Below are 26,485 nucleotides of genomic sequence, written 5' to 3'. Positions count from 1 at the left end.
TTAATTAAAACTACCTTAAGGCTATGTACGTAAGATATATGTTAAACAGAAATCAGTTTTGTGTTTAGGCTTGGTTCCCATTGCCAAGATAGCTCATTTATGTGTATGAAAATATTCTGAAATCCAAAATTTGAAATACTTCTGATCCCAACCATGTCAGATAAGGGATACTCAACCTGTATCTTTTCTGTCTATTGAGATGATCATGTGATTTTTGTTTTGTATTCTATTGATGTGATGTAGTACATAAATTGATTTTCATGTGTTAACTCAACCTTGCATTTGTAGGATAAATTCTTGGTCATGGTATATAATTATTTTTATATGTTGCTGAATTTGGCTTGCTGGTATGTTGCTGAGGACTTTTACATACCTATTTATAAGAGGTACCAGTCCATAGTTTTCTTTTCTTGTAATGTCTTTGCTTTTTATATGAGGATAATAGCCTTGTAAAATGATCTGGGAACTGTTTCCTTATATTTTATGAAGAATTTTTGAAGAATTGGTATTAATTCTTTGTTACATATTTGGTAGAATTCAGTAGTAAATCCATTCAGGTCTAGGCTTTTCTTTGTGGGTAATTTTATAGTTATGAGTTCATTTTCTTGTTATAGGTTGATTCAGATTTTCTATTTTTTCTTGAGTCAGTTTTGGTAGTTTGTGTCTTTCCAAGAATTTTCACATTTCTTCTAGGTTATCTAATATGCTGGGTATAGTTGTTCATAGTATTCCTTACCTCTTTATTTTTTTTAAAGATTGGTAATATCCCCCCTTTTATTTCTGATTCTCGTAATTTTAGGCTTCTCTTTATCATGATCAGTCTAGCTAAAGGTTTGTCAATTTTATTGATCTTTTCGAAGAACCAGCTTTTGGCTGTATTGTTTTTTCTCTTCTGTTTTTCTTTTCTCTATTGTATTAATTTCTCCACTAATTTTTAGTATTTTCTTCATTCTGCTTGCTTTAGGTTTAGTTTGCTTTTATTTTTATTGACTTGAGACTTTTCCACTTCCTTGATATAGGCATTTAGAGCTATATCCTTCCATCTTAGCACTGCTTTAGCTGCATTTCGTAAGTTTTTATATTTTGTTTTTATTTTCGCTAATCTCAGAGTGATATCCTCTTTGACCTGTTGCTTATTTAGAAGCGTGTTGTTTAATTTCCACTTATTTGTGAGCTTCTCAGTTTTCCAATTTTGATTCTGATTTCCAATTTTGTTCCATTGCATTAAAATTTATTGACATTTGTTTTATGGCCAAGCATATGGTCTATCCTGACTAGAACTTCTAAGCTTGAACTTCTCTACACTGTGTTGCAAATAAAGTCAGTTTCTTTGGAAAGAGGTTAGGCCTTGTTTTACATACTGCTTTTCCTTTCAAGCAAAGTCTCTGAGTCAGGCCTCTGGAGCTGAGGATGTGAACAATATTATGCTTCTCTTTGAGTGACCCCCACCCCGCTCTAGGAGCTGATTGCTTAGTGGAAGGGAGGCAGCAGCCTAAGGTTCTCTTGGCTTGCCTCTCCTCACATGACACCTGTGCATCACAAGCTGGGGTCTCAATATGCTACACCCAAATTAGAGCCTATGTTCCATAATTTGGAGCTGGACGGAAGAAAGGAGTACCCACTACTCAATTGCACTTGAGTTGGACTTAGCCTCAGCAGCAGTTAGCTGGGGCAGGATGAGAATTGTTGATATCCTGTTCTTCCTGGGAGGAAAACCCTCCAACTGGGAACAGGAGGAAGAGGGAGCCCTGTGTTCTTGGCTGCAGCTGTCTGGAATGGAGTCTACACCATGTTGAGCTGGAAAGATGGAAGGAGGCAGTGGTTTTGGTTTAGATACCACAAACATTGCCTTTCATACTGATTGATAGATTTTCTTGGATAGATGTTTCTTCATTTGCTGTTTGATCTTAGGACCATTTTTTAGAGGCTTTAGGTGATTGTTAATAATTTTCACCAGTTTCACTGGAGAGTGGGTCAGGAGAGCTCTTCAATCATCATCTCTCAATGTTTGTTGTTTTAAACTGCCAAATCTTGGGGTAATTTGTTATACTTCAATAGATAAATACTGGATCAAAAGATACAATGGCAATTGTGATAGAGATTGTGAAATCACTGACTTTAGAAGTTGTACCAACTTACACTTCCACCAGAAAATATAAGAAGGTGCTTATTTTCTCTACATTCCTGGCCATCATATTGTTTTTAAACTTTTAAATTTTTTTATCTGAAATGTAAAAAATTATATCCTGAAGTAGTTTTCACTTGCATTTCTCTTATTATTTGTAAGTGAGCTCTAAGGGCCGTTTTATATCCTTTCCATGGGATTTTTCTTTTATATATCTTTGTATATCCATTGTTGTGCCATGTCTAATTCATGTCCTATGGTGCCCTTCAAACTCACTATATTATGTAAAGAACTTATTGGCTTCTTCTTTTAGTTATTTTACTACCTAACTTTCTCACTATCACAGGCATGCCATATTCTTCCTTTTCTTTAAATTTCACATCTTGAGGGTAATCTTTGATACCTTTTGGACTCTTTGAACAGAAAATCAATGCCCAAGTTCAGTCACTCCCTCTTTTGCAGTGTCACTCAAATTTAGTAATTCCTCTGTGTCCTTAACTTTCAAATCCTCTATCTTGGTTCTCAGTAGCTCAGCTCTGAACATCTTATTGATTTCTTTTCCAAACAAAAGTTCTGTTTTACATCTTTACTTTGAGACAAAGAAAGATATAAGCCACCAAAGAAAATAATTTGTAAAATTCAAGTTAAAGGTAGCCAATGAAAATTCTAGGACTTTCTTAATGGATATCTGGAGGAAAAATGTAACCTTTAAGCTTGGATGCCTAGAGGATACCTCATGTTGCAAAGAAACCTGACTGTGAGATTTAGACACGCATGGCCATCGTTAAAACAGATATTTCCACCACATTTACCCATTCATCAGGTATCAATTGAATGTCATTTGATTGTCAGACACTCTGAAAAAGTTAGAGAAAGAGATAGCTCTGCATTTAGCTATTAAAGAATACTCTCTAATAGGAAAGACATTTGTAGAAAGAGACAATTTATAATAAGAATTTGATAAATACTATAATGATATTCATATTAATGTAATTATTTGATCTCTGGAAAAAGTTAAAAAAGTTCTCACTCTCACTAATTCTAAGTAATTAGAAGTTTATGTTGTTGAAAATCAAATTTTGATTTCCTTAGTAGAATAATGTCATACTAGAAAATATTTTTATACTATGATTTTATTCGTATAAATTTGTAGAAAATATTATTTTCTATGATATGTAGATATTTAAGTTTACCTGTCACTTTATGAGTTTATTATAAATTACTACTGGAAAAAGGACATTTTGAATATATCATTTGTTTATTAGCTCTACAAATCTAATTTCCTTGCTATTATATATAAACTCTCACTTTAGATTATTGGTATCATAGAGTACAACCACTGTATTTTATCTTTAAACACATAAGGAAACAATCTCAGGAGGCAGGAGTAATAAACATTGAAGAAACAGTAACATGGAGTTTCGTAGAAATATTAATACATTAGGAGCCATAAGAGCTTGAATTGTTCAACTTTTCTTTGAATAACTACAAATGTGTGCCAAACTCCAGTATCTTTGCCTTAGACACAAATTTCATCCTGGCTTTAAAAATTAGTATTAGTAATACATTATTTTTTCCATAAAGAACTTTGAGTTTGGAGTAAAGCAAAAACAATTACTATTATTTGCCTGCTAAAATTATATTGTGAATAATTTTGTAGACTTACCCAACAGTGTGCTGTCCTGCATTTTGTGTAACTTTAGGTACTGCAGCTTATAATCCATCTACTGTTACAAATAATCTCAGGAAGTGAATTACTGTGTTTCTTTGCTGCTGCAGATCCATCCAGAGTTGAGCTATTAATCTGTTTCCTCCAGTCCTTTTTTTTTTCATTACATTTGCTTCTGTGGTTAATCTTTTTTGTGTTACTTTCTGTTTTTTCTTTTCTATCAATAGTTATTTGACATCTATTTGTCTTAGGGCAGTGATCTCAGTGTGGTCTGTCTGAAGACCTGTGCTAGTAAGGAGAATGTGCCAGAATGTATATCAACGTTGTGCCCTCTTCACTGAGAAAGCTTTGATACTTGTCTTTCTTTATTCCTTTTTTCTTTTTTTTTGAGACAGAGTCTCGCTCTGTCACTGAGGCTGGAGTGCAGTGGCGCGATCTCGGCTCACTGCAAGCTCTGCCTGCCGTGTTCATGCCATTCTCCTGCCTCAGCCTCCTGAGTAACTGGGACTACAGGCGCCCACCACCGTGCCCGGCTAATTTTTTGTATTTTTAGTAGAGACAGGGTTTCACTGTGTTAGCCAGGTTGGTCTCCATCTCCTGACCTCATGATCTGCTCGCCTTGGCCTCCCAAAGTGCTGGGATTACAGGTGTGAGCCACCGCACCCAGCCTTGTCTTGTGTTCTTTTATGGCCAACTAGTAACAACCAATTCACAGTCCTGCATTTTGAGTAGCATTGCCTTAAGTTCCTATACTTTGTTACACACTACCTTCACTAGAGATACACTAAGCTTTGTTGGTAGAAGAGAATACAGTGTGAAGAGAACTGGAATAGTGGTCTTCAGGGAATCACCAAATGCTCTTGAGGACCTCATAAAACATATAGGTGGTATAATTAATTATTTTTCCATCTGGGTGTTTCCCTGAGTTGTTGCATTTGCTTTACTTTTATTGCACCTGAGGATGGAGGGAGGGAAGTGGTTTGGTGGGCGGGAGGGTGCACAGACTGTGGGGTGTAGAACAGTTGCCATAAAGTCAGTCAATGGAAACATTTCTAACTGGGCAGGGTGAAGCTCTTTTTCATTTTGGTTTCAATGGATGGAGTGACTTCTCACATTAATTACTGATTTGGAATTAGATTGGAGGATGTTAACTGTATTTTTAGGCAGACTTCTGGTTTTGATGAGGTATTAGTCTGTTCTCACACTGCTAATAAAGATGTACCTGAGACTGGGTAATTTATAAAGAAAAAGAGGTGTAATTGATTCACAATTCCACATGGCTTGGGAGACCTCACAATCATGGCAGAAGGTGAACGAGACCAAAGTCACGTCGTAACATGGTGGCAGACAAAAGAGCATGTGCAGTGGAACTCGCTTTTATAAAACCATCAGATCTTGTGAGACTTGTTCACTATCATAAGAATGGGGTTGGGGGGGTAAGATTCCTCCCTGTGATTGAGTTACCCCCCCACTGGGTCCCTCCCACCACAAGTGGGGATTATGGGAGCTACAATTCAAGATTTGGGTGAGGACACAGCCATACCATATTGGATGATATATGAATGTACTAATGCATTGTTTTATTGTTATGATAATTATGCTCTTCCCCCCATTTTTAGAAATTATTCTAGAAATCAGTATAATAAAGTACAAGTTGATACTGTGTTTTTGTGATTCATTAGATATCATTAGCAAATCATGCATAGATAGATTCTGCTTATTCAGTAGTCTCTTGAATATTGCTTTAACAGCATTTATATTTCATTGTAATTATTTCTGTGTGTCAGTTTGTTGCCTTTTCCATTGAACAGTGGGAGGACCATATTGTGCATATTTTCCACAGTGCTTATTACAGTCCCTGGCACAAAGGCACTGAATAAATGAATGAATAACTGAACAAGCAAATGCATGATATTATAATACAAGGTAGTGGAAACTAGTATCTTGAAGATAAGAATAAATAAGTGTATTTGCATATTAAAAAACGTTGATCTGGCTGGGCACAGTGACTCATGCCTGTAATCCCAGCACTTTGGGCGGCTGAGGCATGTGGATTGCTTGAGCTCAGGAGTTCAAGACCAGCCTGGCCAACACAGTGAAACCCTGTCTCTACAAAAATTACAAAAATTAGTTGGGTGTGGCGGCGCACATCTGTAGTTCCAGCTACCTGGGAGGCTGAGGTGGGAGGATAGCTTGAGCCCAGGAGGTGTAGTTTGCAGTGAGCCAAATTCATGCTACTGCACTCCAGCCTGGGCAACAGAGCAAGACTCTGTCTGAAAAAAAAAAAAAATGGCCAGAAGCAGTGGCTCACCCCTGTAATCCCAGCACTTTGGAAGGCTGAGGCCAGCAGATCACTTGAGGCCAGGAGTTCAAGACCAGCCTGTCCAACATGGCGAAAACCCATCTCTACTAAAAATACAAAAATTAAACTGGCATGGTGTCGCGTGCCTGTAATCCTAGCTCCTTGGGAGGCTGAGGCAGGAGAATCACTTGAACTTGAAAGGCAGAGGTTGCAGTGAGCCAAGATTGCCTGACTGCACTCCAGCCTGGGCAGCAGAGTGAGACTCTGTCTCAAAAAAAAAAAAAAAAAAAAAAAAAAAGTTGATCTATTGAAACGATCTTTCATTCTTTCAAAAGAAAAAAAAAAAACATTTGTTAGCTGTAATCGAATATGTATAAGACCAAGTCCGGATTTAACATCAAATTTATAAAACTCCTTATTTTTATGTTTTTTTTTTTTTTTTTTTTTTTTGAGGTGGAGTCTAGCTTTGTTGCCCAGGCTGGAGTGGAGTGACGCCACCTCGGCTCGCTGCAACCTCTGCCTCCCTGGTTCAAGGGATTCTCCTGACTCAGGAGAATCCCAGCCTCCTGAGTAGCTGGGATTACAGGTGTGCTCCACAACAGCCAGCTAATTTTTGTATTTTTTGTAGAGACAGGGTTTCACTATGTTGGCCACGCTCGTCTCGAATTCCTGACCTCAGGTGATCTGCCTGCCTTAGCCTTCCAAAGTGCTGGGATTACTGGTGTGAGCCACTGTGCCCAGCCAAGAACTCCTTATTTTTATGTAGGACTTTAACCGCTCTACTAGAATAAAAGTCCAGATTCTTAGAACATTTTTCTTTTTTTTCTTTCTTTTTTTTTTTTTTTGAGACACAGTCTCACTCTGTTGCCCAGGCTCAAGTGCAGTGGCGCAATCTTGGCTCACTGCGACCTCTGCCACCCAGATTCAAGTGATTCTCCTGCCTCAGCCTCCCAAGTAGTTGGTATTACAGGTGCCTGCCATCATGCCCGGCTAATTTTTTTTTGTATTTTTAGTAGAGATGGGGTTTCACCATGTTGGCCAGGCTGGTCTTGAACTCCTGACCTCATGATCCATCCGCCTTGGCCTCCCAAAGTGCTGGGATTACAGGCGTGACCTATCGTGCCTGGCCTCTTGGAACATTTTCCTAAGTGACTTTTGTTAAAATAATTAATTTCAACCTTTGATCCCATGTATTGAGAGAATACCACATTTTTTTTCATATAAAGTGAAAATTTGAAACTATGACAGTAGGAATTTAGGTTAAATGTGATGGGTTAAGCATAAGTATTTATCTTTACCTCCTCCCCAAATCCCACTAAAATGACTAGTAGAGTTTTAAAAGTGTAGAAGCACCTAAAGAGAAATAGAGAAAAGGTGACAGTGGATGACGGATGTTAGTAAATTCTAGAATTATGTAAGGTGAATTGATAAGTGGTAACTGACTTAGCAGAATGGGGAAAGTTGAAATATATAGAATGTAGAAATTTCTAGTAATAGGTGACATCAGTGATCTGTGATGGTTGGAGTGAAGGATGAGGCTACAAAATGAGAAAATTGAATTAAAGTCTATATAAGGAGCATGTAGACTCTCTGGTCCTCCTCCTCTCATTAAGGCAGGAGGCAGGAATTTTATTTCCTTGAAAAATTGATATAAGTATCTTCTGGACTTAGGGACCTCAGGCATATCAAGGTACAGGATTAGCTATTATGAAAACTGGGGGAATAAGTGAATGCCTATTCTACTGAATAATGGGACACTAACTGAATTATTCAGCCTCAGAGTTGCTGGAAGCAGAGTCCTGAACTATCCAGGCATAAGACAAAATAATTCTTCTCTGGAGAAACTAAGCATCCCTAGAGAAACAACAGAGACACACTGACAGGTCCTAACAAAATGACACTTCCCCCACACTGTTAACTATAGAGACCTTTGGGCAAGCCCTCCACCCCCATCCTAGGCCAAGTAAAACTATCAAACATCATTTGTAGTTCCTCATTCTTAAATATGAATGTGAAACAAATGATCATAAGACATTTGAGTAAAACTTTTAATATGAAGGATAAGAAACCAGAAGTAACAGAAAAATGGAGTTCAGAGAAGACAGAGATATGCTGAATAAAACAAAGGAAAAAACTCCTATGATTAATATTGTAAGACATGTAAGGGAAAATTTGGTGTACGTGAAACATGAACAGGTGACAAAAAAAGAGAAAGAGTACTTGGAAATTAAATAAATATAACAATAAATGATTGTCAAAATAAAAAATTAACTAGAGGGGCTAGAAGATGAGGTTGAATAAATATTCCAAAAATTATAACAGAGACAAAGGAGTAGTAAATAGGAGCAAAAGGAAAAGAATAAGAATCAATATAGGTGCTGTAACAGTGATTAATAGGAATTTCAGTAGCAGAGAACAGAGAAAAATGGACATTTTAAAGGAAGTAATTCAAGAAAATTTTCAAATTCAGGCTCAGGAGTTTAGGATTGAAAGCATCCATTGATTGTCCGGCACAAAGAACTATTGCAAGGTACATTATTATGCAATTTTAGAATGTTGGAGATAGTGAGAAGATCATAAAACCTCTTGGGAAAAAATACAGCCACATACATAGAGTTAATAATTAGAATAACAGTGATTGTCTCAATTGCTAGAAGCTAGAAGACATGGAGCAATGCTTTCATAATTCTGGGAGATAAATTATTTTCAACCTAAAATTCTATAACCAGCCAAATATTAATCAAGTTTAAAGTAATAATAAAGACATTTTCTGTAATACATGGTCTCACATCTCCCATGTACATATTCTTAGGAGGCCACTGGAAGATGTGTACCACCAAAACGAAGAATATACCAAAAAACATAAAAAGTTGGGATTGAGAAAATGTGAGATCCAACACATGAATAATATAAAGATATTCCAAGGTGAAGATGAAAGAAGATACAGAAGACTTGGTAGCAGTAGTTCTCAATGAAGCAGGACTACAACAGTTCTTTAAGAAGGATGACTCTGAAAAAATTAGCACTGATAGATTGTAATGTTTTTGAGAAAGATATTTCATACTTTTTGAGAATTTTAGAAAGGATTAGTGATAAGTAAACAGAAAACTGCACAAATAAAAGTGACATAATTTTTGTTTTTTAAAAAAGGAAAAAGAGCTTTTCTTAACATTTCTCTCCATTACATTAATTAACATGACTACTAAATCATCACTTCCTTGTAGGATTCCAAATGTGATGCCATATTGATTGTAAGGGGTGTGTGTAAGTTTCTTGAGAGTTCCTACTCTAGATGAGTTCACTTCAAAAAAATTCTTTTCAATATCCTGTTCTTTCTCATCTCTCAGTTTTGCCTCTTATTTTTCACATGAGGAATTAGAAAAGCTGTCTATACTGCTTTTCTTTTGAGATTCACACACAATTCAAGGACCAAAAGGTCAGCATAAATTTATGCTTCTCTTAGCAAGCATGTGTTTAATGTCAGAAGGAAGGGAAGGTGCATAGGCTGTTAAGGCCTGATAGAACCTAAAAGGAAGAATATACCAAAGGTATTTGTAGGGGCACTAGAAAGCAAGCAAGACATTTTCTGCTCTGATGTTAACAGTTGTCAGTAAGTGAAAAATTCTACAATGAGGTATAGCATATGTATCTTCACAGTGAGATTAATGCAGTCAGCTAAACAGTGAGGTTGTTAATAACAGAGTGATGCAATTTTTAACTGTTCAGAGAAACAAAAAGTTATACATGAAAGGAAGTGTCATCATAGTACACCATGTCGCTTAGCTGTGAACCATACATAATAAGTATTATGTTAAAAAACTAGACTAAAAATCAGGATTTACACCTGCCATATAAACACTGGTCAGACGGCACAGCCCCCAGAAGTGCTGGGGTAGTGTACCCTGAGGAAAACTCAAAGAGAGGGGCTCCCTGGCAAGTGTGTAGGCACTCCATTGTCCTCTTCCCTCTGGGGCAGTATAAAGCAGTCTGACAAGATTACACATGTCAGACTCTGGGAAAATTACCCCGTCACTTCTGGTATGATGAGAGACTGGGAGACACATTATAAAATGTATATAATGGTTTTTGCTATTCAAATATGTTTATTTCCTGAGTGTGACTAGTAAAAAGTTAGATAATAAGGCATGTTGAGTTATTGGAATCCTCTTTTGATTCTATGTGTTGGTTAGCAGATAGCAAATATTATCATAGCAACGGACACTAGCCCTCTCAAACACTCAAAAGAAAATCTATCTAAATGTGTTTAGATCCAAGGGCTATCAATGTTGGGAAGAAATGGGTAAGAAGGAAAAAGATTATGTTCCTGTCTTTCTTGATGTTAGTTAGCAAAGAAAGTAAAAAAAAAAAAAAAAAAGTTACGTCCCCAAATTTAAGAAATAAGTAATACATGACCTAATGAATACATTTAAGGATGGTACTTGGGACTGCTTTTTTGGTGGTGGTGGTGGTTTTTTTGGTTATGTCTTAATAACTGTGTTTAAGTTGAAAAAATAACATGTAACTTCGATGATATTAACAATTAAATAAAAATACGTGACTACTCATGCTGATTCTGTATGTGATCTTCAATTAATTTGAAAGTTGCATATAAGTTAGCATAGCAGATTTTTAGGCTATTTATTATTTTGAAACTCTGAAGTTTACTTGTTGAATAAATGTCCTGTATAGCAACATTTATTAACCACAGGTATCTATTTATTTTGTTATACTTTATATACCATTTATGATAAAGACCTTTTTTTTCAGTTTTGGTTTATTTGAAACCATAGATGGCTCTATTGAATAAGGATTATGAATAAGAGTGGGTAGAGTAGGGTGATGAATTGTGAAGTTTTGTGTTGGTTCTAGTGAAGGTGATAGTTTTACCGAAAGACCAAGTTAGCAACAAATTACAGGGGCAGGAGTTATGGAAAGTTTGTTTACTGCCATAGTCTGGCATCCATTTTTTACCTTTTATTTGAATAGATTTAGAGTCTTTTTATTTTTTAAGTGACCGCATCTTGCTTTGTCACCCAGGATGGAGTATAGTGATATGATCATAGCTCACTGCAGCCTCGAATCTCTGGGCTCAACTGATTCTCCTGCCTCAGCCTCCCAAGTAGCTAGGACTGCAGGTGTGCACCCAACATGTCTGTCTAATTTTTAAAAAATTTTGTACACATGGGGTCTTGCTGTTTTGCCAGGCTGTTCTTGAACTCCTGGATTCAAGCATCCTCTTGCCTCAGCCTTAGAAACTGCTGGGGTTACAGGTCTGAGCCACCACACTTGGCCTTAGAATCTTGAGTAATCCTAAACCTGATAGAACATAATGACAACCTTGTGAATATTTGGGGTCTCCTTTGATTGCTCCAGATATCCTTGGTACATTCCTTTGAATTTTTGAATATGGTTCTCACTCTGGTTCTATGAATTGAAATCAAATATTAAACTGGAGATTATAAAATAATTGACAAGACCAATGTCAAGGAGCTTTTCCCTATTTTTTTTTCTAGTTTTGTGATTTCAAGTCTTAGGATTAAGCCTTTAATCCATTTTGAGTTGATTTTTGTGTATGGCATAAGATAAGGGTCCAATTTTATTCTTCCACATGTAGCTATCTAGTTTTCTCGGTACCATTTATTGAAGAGACTTTCCTTTGCACATTGTGTGTTCTTGGCACCTTTGTTGAAAGCTAGTTGACCATTTGTGTATGGATTTGTTTCAGATTCTCTATTCTGTTCAATTGGTCTGTTTATCTGTGTTTATGCCAGTACCGTGCTGTTTTGATTACTATAGCTTTGTAATCTGATTTGAAATCAGGAAGTGTGATGCTTTAGCTTTGTTCTTATTGCTGAAGATTGCTTTAGCTAGTCATGATCTTTTGCAGTTCCATATGAATTTTATGACTTTTTTTCACTTGTATGAAAAATGCCATTGGAATTTTGATAGGGATTGCATTGAATCTGTAGATTGCTTTGGGTAATATGTATATTTTAGCAATAACCATCCTTCGAATCCATGAGCTATTTTTCCAGTTATTTGTATCTTTAATTTCTTTCATCAATGTTTTATAGTTTTCAGTTATAGATCTTTCATGTATTTGGTTAGATGTATTTCTAAGTATTTATTTTTGATTCTGTTGTTAATGGGATTGTTTTATTAATTTCTTTTTCAGAGAGTATGTTTTAGTGTTATAGAAACACAACTGATTTTCATATGCTGATTTTGTATTCTGAAACTTAACTGAATTTGTTTACTAGTTTCTAACAGTTTTTTGTTTTGGAAGGAGTCTTTAATTTTCTTTATATAAGATTGTGCTATATAAAGACAGTGGCAGTTTTACTTCTTCCTTTCTAATTTGGATGGCCTTTCTTTCTTTTTCTTGCTTAATTGCTTTGGGTAGGACTTCCAGTAGTATATTGAATAAAAGTGGCAAGAGTGGGTTCTCCTGATGGTGTTCCATAAGTACTGTAGGCTTTCTTTACTTTTACATTCCTTTTTACATTCTTTCTGTTCCTCTAACTGGGTAATTTCAAATTATCTGTTTTTGAGTTCACAGATTCTTCTGCTTGATTAAATCTGATGTTGACACTATTTCATTTTGCATTTCATTGTTATATTCCTCAGCTTTGGAATTTCTTTTTCTTTTTAATGATTTTTATCTCTCTGTTTTCATTCTTTTGTTCAGGTATTGTTTTCTTTAATATCATTTAGTCGTCCATCTGTGTTCTCTTGTAGCTCAGTGGACTTCCTTGAAACAATTAGACTCATTTTCCTCATTACAATGTTTTGGTCAATGATGGGGTACATATTTGATGGTAGTCCCATAAGATTATGATACTGTATTTTTACTGTACTTTTTCTATGTTTAGATATGTTTACATGCACAAATACTTACCATTGTGTTACAGTTGCCTATAGTATTCAGTACAGTAACATGCTGTACAGGTTTGTAGCTTAAGAGTTATAGACTGTACCATATAGCCTACATGTGTAGTAGTCTATATCATTTAGGTTTATGTGAGTACACTCTGTGATATTTGCACAAGGACAGAATCACCTAATGATGCATTTCTCAGAATGAATCCTTGTTAAGTTACACTTGACTGTATTTTGAATTCTTGGACAATTCAAATATCTGCACATCTTTGGGATTGGTTACTGGAAAATTGTCATTTTGTTTTTTGGTGTTATCTTGTTTTTTATTTTTTTGTGTTTGTTGCCTTGCATTGATATCTGTGCATTTGATGGAGCAGTCACTTCTAGACTTTACACACTGATTTCAGTGGCCAAAGACTTTCACCTACAGATGGGTACAAGAGTGCTGGCTTGATGAGGTGCCATGGTTCCAGCTTTGGTGAGGATACAGTGGTATAGTCTCCATGCAGTTTTGTCAGCTGAAGTCAGTATCTGCTAAGATTGTAGGAGTCCTCAGCAGCCAAGGCTGTGTGTGTTATAAGGTGTCTGCAGGGGGAGTGAGGGCTTTTGGGTTCTTTGATGGCCAAGGCTGCTGAGGTCTTCCTGATCTCTTTTTCTCTTGTGCAGGAAGTTGTGGTTGAGGGTATCCCTCTTGGTGCTGGGTCTAGCTTAGCACAGTGCCTATGGAGTGGCCATGGAGCTGATGTTTGGAGCTCAGGCATGTGTGGAGGGAGGGATGGTGACTCCAGGGTCTGGGGTAGCAGTGGTTCTAGTGTCCAGGGCACAGGCACCCCCACCAGTTTGGTAATGGTGTATGCAGTATGGGTGCTCGTGGAATAGCTAGGGAGCCAGGGTCCAAAGTGTGGTTATGTGCAAAGTTATAGGTAGCTCCAGGGTCCAGGACATTGTTACTGTCCCTGTGGTGGTGGCTTCAGTGTCCTAGGTGCAAGCACATTAGAGTAGCCATGGAGCCAGGGTCCATAGTGCAGTTGTGTGCAGAGTGAACAGTGGCTTTAAGATCTGGGCACGGGCTAGCCTGCTGTGTTGGTGGCTTCAATGTTTGAGGCATGGATACTCATGGATTGAGCATTGAGCTGGGGTTTGGAGTGCAGGTGAATAGTGCAGCTGTAGTTCTGGGATCTGTTGCATACGTGAGGTTGCGGCGGGTGGCAGCTTCTTTTGGGGGGTGGTTATGGCTACTGTTTATCTCAGTGGTGAAAGCTGCCGTTGTCCTCTGAGGAGCAGGTTGCTGGAGTTCGTACCTATGAACACTAAGGAGACAAAATGCAGGGAGTCTGTGACTGCTTTTGGGACTGTTAAGCTCGTTAGCAGTTTATGGCTCCAAGAGTAATCTGCAGAGTAGGCTGTTGGGGACCATGGTAGCACCTGCTGTGTGGCTGATACTGATTTCCCTACACTTCTTCTTTGTTCCTAGTTGTCCCCAGACATTTTAGGTTTTATGGAATACCCCATCCATCCTTTCTGTGCAGTTATTCACCAATTTTTCCTCCATTTTTGTTGTGTAGATTCTTAATTAGACTCTTGAGACCTCTTTGGGCTATTTTGCTTATGGATAGCTTTCTAGTTATTTTTGGGGGAGGAAGATGAAGGCTGGTATTTCTTACTCTGTCATCTTGCTGTATACTGCCTTTAAATAATATATTTTTCATAATTGTAAAAAGTTTTAATGCCTAACATTTTTCTATTGTCATTTTTATTTCCTGGATATTATTCTAAAACTGCCTAATTTTAAAAAAAGGGAAATTTTACTTAGAAAAGGCCGAACTTAGTAAAATACATAGTAGGTCAAATATAAACTTCTAGGTTTCAGTGCACTTTATTGCTAAGTCTACTTATAAGTGTATACACATTCCTCCATAAACTATTTGATCTGACAAGCCTTTACATGAAGGCCTCCAACATGATTAATATCATATTTATTTATGCTGATGTTTCATCTTTGATATCATATACTGTAAGGGAATCACTCCGGGAAACCTGAGGGAAAAGTTTTTGCATTTTGGAAAAAATAATGGTTATATCCTGTTGGAAAATTTCTACAAATTTTTGTGGAGAAAAGGAAAATTAATGGCTTCAGCATCAGTGAAGACCAATTCTCCCCCAAATTGATATCTAGGTTCAACTCAAAACCTGAACAAGATTTTTAAAAAATAGAGACAAGAGTCTTCTAAACTTCATGGAAAAGCACAGGACTAAAATAGCTAAAACAATTTTGAAAAGGAAGAAAAAGCAGGAGAAATCATTTTTGCAGATTTTAAGATGTGTTTTATAGCTATAGTAATCAAGATGGTGTGGTATTGACAGAAAACAGACACATAGATCAACAGAACAGAATAAAGAACCAAGAAATACACCCATGCAAATATGCCCAAGTGATTTTAGACAAAGATGCGAAATAGTTCAATGGGAAGAGGACGGTACTTTTAACAAATTGTGCTAGAAGAATTAGACATCCACAGGCAAAAAAAGAAAAAAAGCTTGACCTCCTTAAATCTCTTCTTAAACAGATATTAACTCAAAATGGATTGGCATGTTTGTTGACTCCTCATCCATGGACATAAGATGTCTCTCCATTTATTTAGATCTTCTTTGATTGCTTTCAGTACCATTTTGTAGTTTTCAGCATGCAAGTCCTATATATCTTTTGTTAGATTTACACCTATGTATTTAAACTTTCTGGTATGATGCTAAATGATACTGTATTTTTATGTTTAGTGTCCATGTTTGCATTACTAGTATATAGAATAAGGATTTCCATGTGCACTTATTATTTCTAAGATTTTATTTTTTTAATGATCTCGTGATTTTTCTACATAGATAATCATGTTAATTGTAAGCAAGTGGAGTTTTATTTCTTCCTTTCTGATCTGTGTGCCTTTTATTTTATTTTATTTTCCCTTATTGTGCTGGCTATATTTTCCAGTACTATGTTGAGTAAGAGTGGTGAGAGTGGCCATCCTTGCCCTGTTCCTATTTTAGAGAGAAATCAGTCTTTCACTAAATGGTCCCTGCAAGATTTTTGTAAATTTTTTTTTATCAAGTTGAGGAAATTTTCTGTTCCTAGATTGCTGATAATATTTTTTTATCATGAATGGGCATTTGATTCCATGAAATGCTTGTACTGCATCACTTGATATGACCAGGAGATTTTTCTTCTTCAGACTGTTGATCTGGTGGAATACATGGATTTATTTTTGAATACTGAACCAGCTTTGCCTACTGGAATAAATTTCACTTGGTCATGGTGTACAATTATACATTGCTAAATACTATTTGCTAATGTTTTGTTAAGGATTGATTGCATCTCTAATCATGAGGGATATTGGTGTATAGCTTTCTTTTATTGTACTATCTTTGGTTTTTATATCAGAGATAAGTAGCTTCATAAAATGAATCAAGAAGTGCTGCTTTCTCTTCTGTTTTCTGGAACAAATTATGTAGAGTTGATGTTATTCTTCTTCAAATGTTTGGTGGAATTCTTTAGTAAATTATCTGAACCTGGAGAGTTCTTTTCTGGGAGTTTTCAAATTGTCAATTCGCTTTCCTTAATAGTTATAGGATTGTTCAGTTATGTATTTCATATTGGTGAAGTGTGGTAGTTTGTGCATCTTGAGGAATTGGTCAGTTTTTCTAAGTTGTCAAATTTATGTGTATAGCGTTGTACACAGTTTTTTCTTGTTATGGTTTTATGTCTGCAGTGTCTATTGATAATCCTGTTTCTTGATATTGATAACAGATGTGTCTTTTCCCTATTTTTTCCCTCGTCAGTCTTGCTAGAAGTTTTTGCAAAGTATTGCGCTTCCAAAAAGTTCTTAGTTTCATTGATTTTCTCTATTATTTTTCTGTTTTCTATTATGTTGATTTCTGTTTTTTATTATTTCCTTTTTGTTGTTATCTCTGTCAATAATTTTCAGTTTCTTGGCTGGGCGCGGTGGCTCACTCTTGTAATCCCAGCACCTTGGGAGGCCGAGGCGGGCGAATCACGAGGTCAGGAGACCGAGACTATCCTGGCTAATACGGTGAAACCCCGTCTCTACTAAAGATACAAAAAATTAGCCTGGCGTGGTGGCGGGCGCCTGTATTCCCAGCTGCTCGGGAGGCTGAGGTAGGAGAATGGCGTGAACCCGGGAGGCGGAGCTTGCAGTGAGCTGAGATTGCGCCACTGCATTCCAGCCTGGGCGACAGAGCAAGACTCCATCTCAAATAAAAAAAAAGAAAAATTACTTTCAGTTTCTTGAAGTGGAAGTGTGTCCGGAATTGGTGGGTTCTTGGTCTCACTGACTTCAAGAAAGAAGCTGCGGACCCTTGTGGTGAGTGTCACAGTTCTTAAAGGCTGTGTGTCCGGAGTTTGTTCCTTCTGATGGTCGGATATGTTCAGAGTTTCTTCCTTCTGGTGGGTTCGTGGTCTCACTGGCTCAGGAGTGAAGCTGCAGACCTTCACAGTGAGTGTTACAGCTCTTAAGGCAGCACGTCTGGAGTTGTTCGTTCCTCCCGGTGGGTTTGTGGTCTCGATGGCTTCAGGACTGAAGCTGCAGACCTTTGCAGTGAGTGTTACAGCTCATAAAGGCAGTGTGGACCCAAAGAGTGAGCAGCAGCAAGATTTATTGCAAAGAGCAAAAGAACAAAGCTTCCACAGTGTGGAAGGGGACCTGAATGGGTTGCCACTGCTGGCTGGGGCAGCCTGCTTTTATTCTCTTATCTGGCCCCACCCACATCATGCTGATTGGTCCATTTTGACAGGGTGCTGATTGGTGCGTTTACAATCCCTGAGCTAGACACAAAAGTTCTCCACATCCCTACTAGATTAGCTAGATACAGAGTGTTGATTGGTGCATTCACAAACCCTGAGCTACTCACAGGGTGCTGATTGGTGTGTTTACAAACCTTGAGCTAGATACAGAGTGCTGATTGGTGTATTTACAGTCCCTTAGCTAGACATAAAGGTTCTCCAAGTCCCCACCAGATTAACTAGATATAGACTATGGATTGGTGCATTCATAAGCACTGAGCTAGACACAGGGTGCTGATTGGTGTGTTTACAAACCTTGAGCTAGATACAGAGTGCTGATTGGTATATTTACAATCCCTTAGCTAGACATAAAGGTTCTCCAAGCCCCCACCAGACTCAGGAGCCCAGCTGGGTTCACCCAGTGGATCCCACACCGGGGCTGCAGGTGGAGCTGCCTGCTAGTCCTGCGCCATGTGCCCGCATTCCTCAGCCCTTGCGGGGGTCGATGGGACTGGGCGCCCTGGAATAGGGAGCGGGGCTCGTCGGGGAGGCTCCGGCTGCGCAGGAGCCCACAGCAGGGCAGGGGCTGGGGGTGCGTGGGGGACTCAGGCATGGCAGGTTGCAGGTCCGGAGCCCTGCCCCATGGGGAGGCAGCTAAGGCCAGGCGAGAAATCGAGCACAGCAGCTGCTGGCCCAGGTGCTAAGCCCCTCACTGCCTGGGGCTGGCCGGCTGGCCGGCTGCTCCAAGTGTGGGGCCCACCGAGCCCACGCCCACCCAGAACTCACACTGGCCCACAAGGGCTGCGTGCAGCCCCAGTTCCCGCCCTCCTCTCTCCCTCCACACCTCCCTTCAAGCTGAGGGAGTGGGCTCTGGCCTTGGCCAGCCCAGCAACGGGCTCCCACAGTGCAGTGGCGGGCTGAAGGGCTCCTCAAGCATGGCCAGAGTGGGCGCCAAGGCCGAGGAGGCGCCGAGAGTGAGGGAGGGCTGTGAGGGCTGCCAGCACGCTGTCACCTCTCAGAAGTGTAGATTATTGATTTGAGATTTTTCCTGTTTTGTAATGTACACGTTTAATTTTATAAATTTTCCTCTCAGCTGCTTTAACTTCATCCCCCATATTTTGATATGCTGCCTTTTTATTTTTATTCAGTTCTATGTATTTTTAACTTTCCTGTGACTCTCTGTATGACCAAGGATTATATAGAAATGTGTTATTTAATTTTCAAGTGTTTGGCGATTTTTCCTTTGCCAAATTTTTAGTTTGATTTCATGTGGTCAGAGAATGTACTCTGTGATTTAAATTCTTTAAATTTGACAAGGTTTGTTTTATGGCCCAAAGTATGGTTTATCTTTGTATAAATCTGTGGGCATTTGAAAATAATATATATTTTGCTGATGTTGGTGGATTGTTCCATAAATATTGATTAGATCCTATAGGTTGATTTTGTTGCTGAGCTCTTCTGTACCTTTGATAATTTACTGGCTAGTTCTATACATTGTTGAGAGAGGCATTTTGAAGTTGCCAAACATAATTATTGATTTATCTATTACTCTTTTCAGTTCTATCAGTTTTTTTCTGTATATTATTTTGAGCTCTAAAGTCTAAAGTTGGTACGTACGCATTTAGGATCACTAAATCTTCTTGGTAGATTGTTTTATCATTGTATAATGTCCCTTGCTTTCCCTAGTAACTGTCTTTGCTCTGAAGTACACTTTATTCAATGTTAATATAACCACTCTTCTTTCTTTTGAAGAATGATTACATATATTTTTCCTTCCTTTTACTTTCAACTTACCTATATTGCCATATTTGAAATGAGTTTCTTTTAGTTACTATATAGTTGCATCATGTTTTAAAATCTACTCTGTTGAGCACTTTTAATTTGTGTATTTTAGATTATTTACATTCAGCTTGATTATTGATATTTTAGCATTTACGTGTGTCATTTTGCTTTTTTTTTCTGTTTGCTATCTCTGTTTTTTTTTTTTTTTTTTCTGCCTTCCTGTTGGCTATTGGAACACATTTTAGAATTTCATTTTGACTTACCTGTATTGGTTTTGGTAGTATCTCTTTGTATATATCTTTAGTAGTTGCTCTAATTATTATATTATATTATATATACATAACAGCACAGTGTACTGGTGTCAGTATTTTACTACTTTAAGTGACATTTATAATAGAAACTTTTCTCTCTATTTTCCTTTTCTCTCGCCCATATAATATAGTTGACATGAATATTTTTTGACCCACATTTAGAACCACATAAGTTATTATTATACTTTTTGTTTCAGCCATCAAACCTAATTTAGAAAACTGAAGAAGACAAGGAAAGTCTATTGTATTTATGCAGATTTTTGCCCTTACTCTTTTCCTTCTTCCTTCTTGATGTTCCAGGATCTCTCAATTTAAAATTTCTTTTCTATTTAGAAAACTTAATTTAGCTATACTTTTTTGTTCGGTCTCGTGACAACCAATTCCTAGATTTCCCCCCTCCTATTTTTTAAGAATGTCTTGATTTCCTTTAATTCCTAAAAATTATTTTCACTGGTTATATTATAGAATTGTGCGTTGATTCTTTTCTTTTCTTTTGGTATTTGAAAAATGCCGTGCCCCTTCCTTCTGGTTTTGGTGGTTTCCAGCAAGAAATCTGCTGTCATCTGAATCATTGTTTGTTTTTAGGTAATAATGGTATTTCTGTGTCACTATCTTCAAGATTTTTTCTTAGTTTTTAGATTTTGGAAGTTTTCGTATGCTATGACTTGGTATAGATTTATTTGAGATTATTGTGTTCGGGTTTGTTCAGCTTCATGAATCTGTATGATTATGTCTTTTGCCAAACTTGATAAATTTTGAGTCACTGTTTCTTTGTATATTTATTCACCACTGCCTTCTTTCTTTTCTACCTAGGCTCAGGTGTTGTAAATATTAGATCTTTGACAGGCCTCTGAGGTGGTGTTCATTTTGTCTGTTTTCCATGTTGTTCATATTTGGTAAATTCTGTCGTTCTCTTTTGCTTTTCAATGATTCTTTCCTGTCCTCTTCAGTTGGCTGTTGAGCCCATCTATTGACTTGGGTTTTGTACTTTTCAGGCATAAAATTTGTATTTGTTTTTTCTTTGTATCTTCTGTCTCTTTGCTTAGACTTTCTGTTTCTTTGCTGAGGCTTCCAATTTGTTTCTTTTACCTTTATAACTGCTCATTGAAGCATTTTCATTATGGCTGCTTTGAAATTGTTGTCACATAATTCTGACATCTTTGTCATCTTGGTGTTGGCATCTGTGGATTTTTTAACAATTCGAGGTATTCCTGGTTCTTGGTATAACAAGTGATTTTCTGATTGAATCTGGATGCTTTGGGTATTACGTTATGAACTCTGTATCTTATTTAAACCTTCTATTTTCTCTGGCTTTCACTGATGACATTCTATCAGAGGAAGAGTTAGCCCCTCCTATTTACTGCCAGAAGAGTTTAAAAGTTTAGGTTCCCCTCTGGTCTCTGAAGACACCTGAGGAATATGATGCTCTTTTTTATTGCTTGATGAGTGTATTCTCACCCTTTATTAGGCCTTCACTAATGCCACCCTAGGTGGAAGGGGCAGGGATGTCTCCCATGTGGCTTCTACTGTCATCACGGGAGGAAGGGAGCCTTGTTATTGCTGGGCAGAGGTGAAAATTCTGACTCTTCCCTGGCCTTCTCTGACACAGTTCCAATGGGGAGCAGGGGCTAGAGGAGTGGGTAACCTCATTACAGTATGGTGAATATGAAAGTCCTGGCTCTCCACTTGTCCTTTTCTGAAATTCTTCTGGCAGCAATTAGGGAGGCTGGGGAGCCTCATTATATAGACTTGCAAAGATTGAAGTCTAGGCTCCTCTCGTGGCCTTTGCTAGCATGAGTGGTGGTAGGGCCACATTTTTTTTTTTCCTTTGGTACTCGTCAGGAGTAGAGTGGTTAATGTCTAAAAGTTTTTTTGTTTGCTAGCCTACCCCTTTCCTGGTCCTTAGGGTAGAGAGCAGACTTTTGTGGAGGCTTTTTTCTTTCTGTACTTACTGGTGTTTCTAGGTTGTCAACTTTTTCTGTTCCATATCTGCTGTGCATGAGGCAAAAGGAAAACCCAGGGAAGTTATTGCTGTTTAATAACAAGGTCCCAAGGTCTCTAGTCAATCTGCCTTTTTTCCCCCCACTTCAGACTTTTCTCGTTTATTTTATATGTAATATTCAGGGTTTTTAGTTGTGTTCTGAGGGAGGAATCAGGAAAATACTTCTAATCCATTTTCCTGGGAATGGAAGCTGACTATGCTTTAGAAAATTTATTTTGTTATTGTATTTGGTGAGTTAATTGAAGTAGGTAACTTGACATTGTTGACATTTACTCTTCAGAGTAAGATTTTAAAAGTTTGATAGATGACGAGTTTACCCTAGAGGGAAGGTGGCAAATACCTGATCCTTGTGCCACTTCTCTTACCCTTATATGCCATAGCAGTCTTTACTTATTATTCTCCATTCTTGTTCCTGTTGAGTCCTGAATTAAAACAGCATTCCAGATAGCACATTGCTAGAGTTTTGCAGAGAAGAGAAAAACTTATTTGCCATACTTGCCATGGAGCTGTATTCAGTCAGGCATAATTAGTCATGTGAATTCTAGTGGGAGGGGCCCAGTTGAGATAGATTCTAGTGCGTGCAGAATTGATGCAGTTACTCATGAAAACAAGTGAAACAGGTCATTAGTTGTTACTGGAGGTCTGTGTCTTCCAAGTGTGGTATCTGCATCTGTGTGTAGATAATAGTATGATAGAATCTGTATTTACTAATGATTCTAGTAGTTAAGTGTGGACCTTCAAGTTTTGTCATCAGTAATTATCATTTACATATTTTTCTGAGGGGAGATAAATTTATAATTAGTAAACCAAAATGTTTTAAAATTCATCCATAAATCTAAACCATCTTATAGACATGAATGGGACATATCCACTCTGTCATTTGGAATATCACAGAATAATTCTCATTCTTTTAACAAATTTATCATTTTATAAGGTTATTCAGGAGAATAAACCTAGAAGAAAAGAGTGTCCACAAAAACTCATTGAGTAGGATTGCAGTCTTAAATGTAGACTTTTGAAAACTATCTTGTTGCATTAAAAATTACTTTATGAACACTTTTTTCTTTTTTTTTTTTTTTAAAAGGAGAAGAATATAAATGTTTAAATAGAATTGCAAGCAATAAAAACTATAGTTATGGTAACTGTAAAATGTTCACGTGAAACACTAATAATAATCTTTGGCCATTCGGTAAGATTGATGAAGTCTTACCTATTCCTTTCAATGCCTTTGGTTAATTTTTATGTTATCATCAAAAATAAATATTTCAAAGGCAAATGAACTAGATATAATTATATATAAACAATGCTGAGATCAATAGTATTTAAAGTAGTTGGGAAGTATACTAAACATGAAATACACTTCTGCATCCACTTATTTGAAAATACCTGGAGGCCTTTTCTTATCCCAAAGGCATTTCTAATTTGCATAGTAAAGATAATATTATTTACATTTTCCTTTAATATTCAGATATAGTTATATTCACCAGATAAGAAATGTACCTACCCTGTGAAAGCTAGTATCTCAATTTGTTCTTAAGAACCAGTCAAGTGTAAAGTAAGTAACTTCTGGTTGAAATGGAAAATAGTGAGCTTTTTGAAGTTTCACATTGAGGTCATGAGATAACCTGATTTATGATAGCATATGAGAAGCAACAAATAATCTGAAATGTTCATCCCACACTGTAGATTAAACTGAGTTTTTAATAGATATAACTAATTTTGAGAAAGATTTTCGTGAAATAGCTTTAAAGTATTTGGTGATTTTTACCAACAAATGGACTTATTCGAATCATAAATGAATTTAATTATTTGAAAATGATCAAGCATATATATGTATAAAAAATTCTTGCTATTTTGGAATTTGAATTTTCAAATTTTGTAAACATGAATATTTGTTATAACATATATAGCACATTTTTGTAGTACTATTTCAACAAATTTCAAGCGTTTTTATTTTAGTAGTTAAAATCAGAAGCAATTTTATTTTAAAGTGCAATACGTACGATAACTAGCTATTTCAAAATTATACATTATGCATAAGATGTTACTTTTCAAGAATGAACATTAATGTAGGGAAGAAATACTATTAAAAGATAAAACCAGACACTCTTCCACTTGAGAATGTGGATAGATGTGAGGTAGGAATTTGCTTTTAGAATTATGAATTGTATTGGGGGAGAAGTGGAGAGTTATTACTGTGATCATGACTACAGTTGCCATTGCCATTGTGAATTGGCTTCATTAGGGTTCAATCCAGCCATTTTAGCAGAACTCCTACTAGCATAATTGCTATTGCAGGATTAATTCATTAAAACAACAATAGTAATACTCACGCAATAACCATATTCAGAAAATTAACCCCTTTGAAATAAACATGTCTTTATTCAAAACCTGATAAGGACTAAGAGGATCACTTAGGCAAAAATTTGAAATGGTAGAGGAAAGTATCCATAAATTATTACTGTATTTTTCTAAAGGATTGTAGGTTTGAGTGAATTATGATAAAAGCAAATCTGGTATTAAAACTAAACTCACAATGTATCTTTTGGATATCCTCTAATTAAGTCTCAGAACTTTATAAAAGCTTTAGCCAATAACATTTAATTTATCTACTCTTGAAGTCCGAATAGAATATTCTAGCCAAATGCTCCTTTGTTAGAGATTCTTAAAGTTAAGCTGGTATGAATGTTTTCATTATATTGGAAAATATAATTCTTTTGGAATTCTAGAAATGAAATTTTCTGTTGAAACCTGTCTTCTGGTAAAACATTCAAACACATTTACAATTTATATTCCAAGGTGAAGTGTATATTCTTTAATTTCCAAGAAGGCTATCAATTTTATTGCAATAGATAATATGTCTAAAACATGAGTAAATCAAAAGAAAATCAAAAGTCATTCAACTTCTGGTACATGTTCACGATTTTGCCAAAAACTGGATGGCTCCAAACAAACATGACATTTACTTTCAAAGGGTTTATCAAAAGATAATACGTTCCTAACTAGCATGTTGGCACAGCATTGTTTCTAAGATACATCACTATTTGTCACAGCAAACGTTTTCTTTTTAATTATCATTTGGCTCAGATCTTTCTGTGATTGCTTTTAAATATATGCTAATTATTTTAGTTTACTTTTTTTCTTCTAGTTTACTTTTCCCTGTTAATATCTCTTGGTTTGTGAGTTTGTGAATGACGGGTGGGATCTACTATAAGGGTTCCCCAGAGCATTGAAGAGGTTTCAGAGACCAAGGAGGTGAGGGAGATGCAAAACACATGGAAAGATCTTTCCTATCTATGCCTTGCACATTTCACTCTGTTAGAAAGGCTTTTCTCTCCTCTCTTTGCTTTTTGAAATGTTTCCCATTTGTGTGTGTGTGTGTGTGTGTGTATCTGTGTGTGTCAGGGTCCTGCTCTGTTGCCCAGGCTGGAGTGCAGTGGTAAGCTCATGCCTTACTGTAGCCTCTACCTCCTGGGCTCAAGTGATGCTCCCACCTCAGCCTCCTGAGTAGCTGGGACTATAGGCGCGCACCACCACACCTGGCTAATTTTTAAATTTTTTGTAGAGGCAGGTCTCACTATGTTGCTCAGGTTGGTCTTGAACTCTTGAGCTCAAGTTATCCTCCTGCCTTGGCCTCCCAGAGTGCCAGGATTACAGGTATGAGCCACCATGTCAGCCCCTCCCATTCTTTAGTTATCAGAATAAGCTGAGGATAATTTATTTCATCTTGGAGTTTGTTTATAATTTTCTTATAGGATTTTCCATATTCTGCCACATGTTCATGCACACTGAGTAGAGATGAATTCCTTGAAAAGGGTATTCATCTTTGAATGACTGGTAATAGTACATCATTCATGTTGTGTAGTGTCTGTTCAGTGCTTTTTTAGAGTTGGTCTCAGCATGTCTCTTTAGAAACTGGTTAGTTGTCATGTTAAAAGAATCTCAGCAACAAAATAGGATTCATGTTGGTAGGCATTAGGAAGTATTGGGAGCATAGGGTAGAATTCATCTTGATTTTCTCAATTGAGGACATTTGTTAACTCTAAGGTTATCAATCTGTTATTCAAAAATATTTATTGAATATCTACATTGTATATGATTTTGGATTAGAAATTCTTGCCAGGCCACCTTGCTCAGTGTAGTTTAATAGTAGGTGCTCACTTCTCTATCTCAAGGTTGTAGCTGTTATTAGTTTTTTTTTTCCTTGTTCTTGTGATTCTTAGTTTATAGCACACTTTTAGCTGCTAATCATATGTATATATTTAGGTTCCGTTACCATTTATAAGGCACACTAAGCAAACATTACCTTATTTAATTTAGATACTTATTGCCTGAAATGTTTCAGAATATCATTTGATCCTCCATATATGGATAGTTCTGATAAGTAGTTTCTTTTTCATATTTAATATAAATATTACTATCCTTTCTATATAATGCTTGAGTCCTACATTTTCTGCCCTTCCGGACTACCTACTTAATTTTTTATACGCAGAACTGAATCTGATGGAATAGGATTCCTATATGAGACTTTTGGATGGAGTTGCAAATTTAGTTTTAGAGTTGTGTCTCTGGTTGGATTGTTTGGTTCTTGATAATATTATATATATTAATACTTTACCTTGACCA

At 36.9% G+C, this 26,485-nt stretch overlaps 1 protein-coding gene across 8 annotated transcripts in view; it reads left to right on the top strand.

Annotated features, from left to right (window-relative positions):
- Positions 1 to 26,485, top strand: part of CNTLN (centlein) — a 352,032-nt gene that overhangs the window by 22,598 nt on the left and 302,949 nt on the right. Inside the window, exon 3 of one of the 8 annotated variants that reach the window (XM_024252707.3) lies at positions 8,909 to 10,501. The exons of the other annotated variants lie outside the window; for them this stretch is intronic. Within the exon in view, the coding sequence (XP_024108475.1) occupies positions 8,909 to 9,071 (163 nt within the window). The 3' untranslated portion in view covers positions 9,072 to 10,501. Of the gene's footprint in view, positions 1 to 8,908; positions 10,502 to 26,485 lie in introns of those variants that run through there. 8 annotated transcript variants of the gene reach the window in all.

The sequence above is a fragment of the Pongo abelii genome, chromosome 13 (genome assembly GCF_028885655.2).
Source record: "Pongo abelii isolate AG06213 chromosome 13, NHGRI_mPonAbe1-v2.0_pri, whole genome shotgun sequence".
Classification (NCBI taxonomy): Eukaryota; Metazoa; Chordata; class Mammalia; order Primates; family Hominidae; genus Pongo; species Pongo abelii.
Note: the sequence above shows the minus strand (reverse complement) of the source record. Positions and strands in the feature narration are given on the sequence as shown.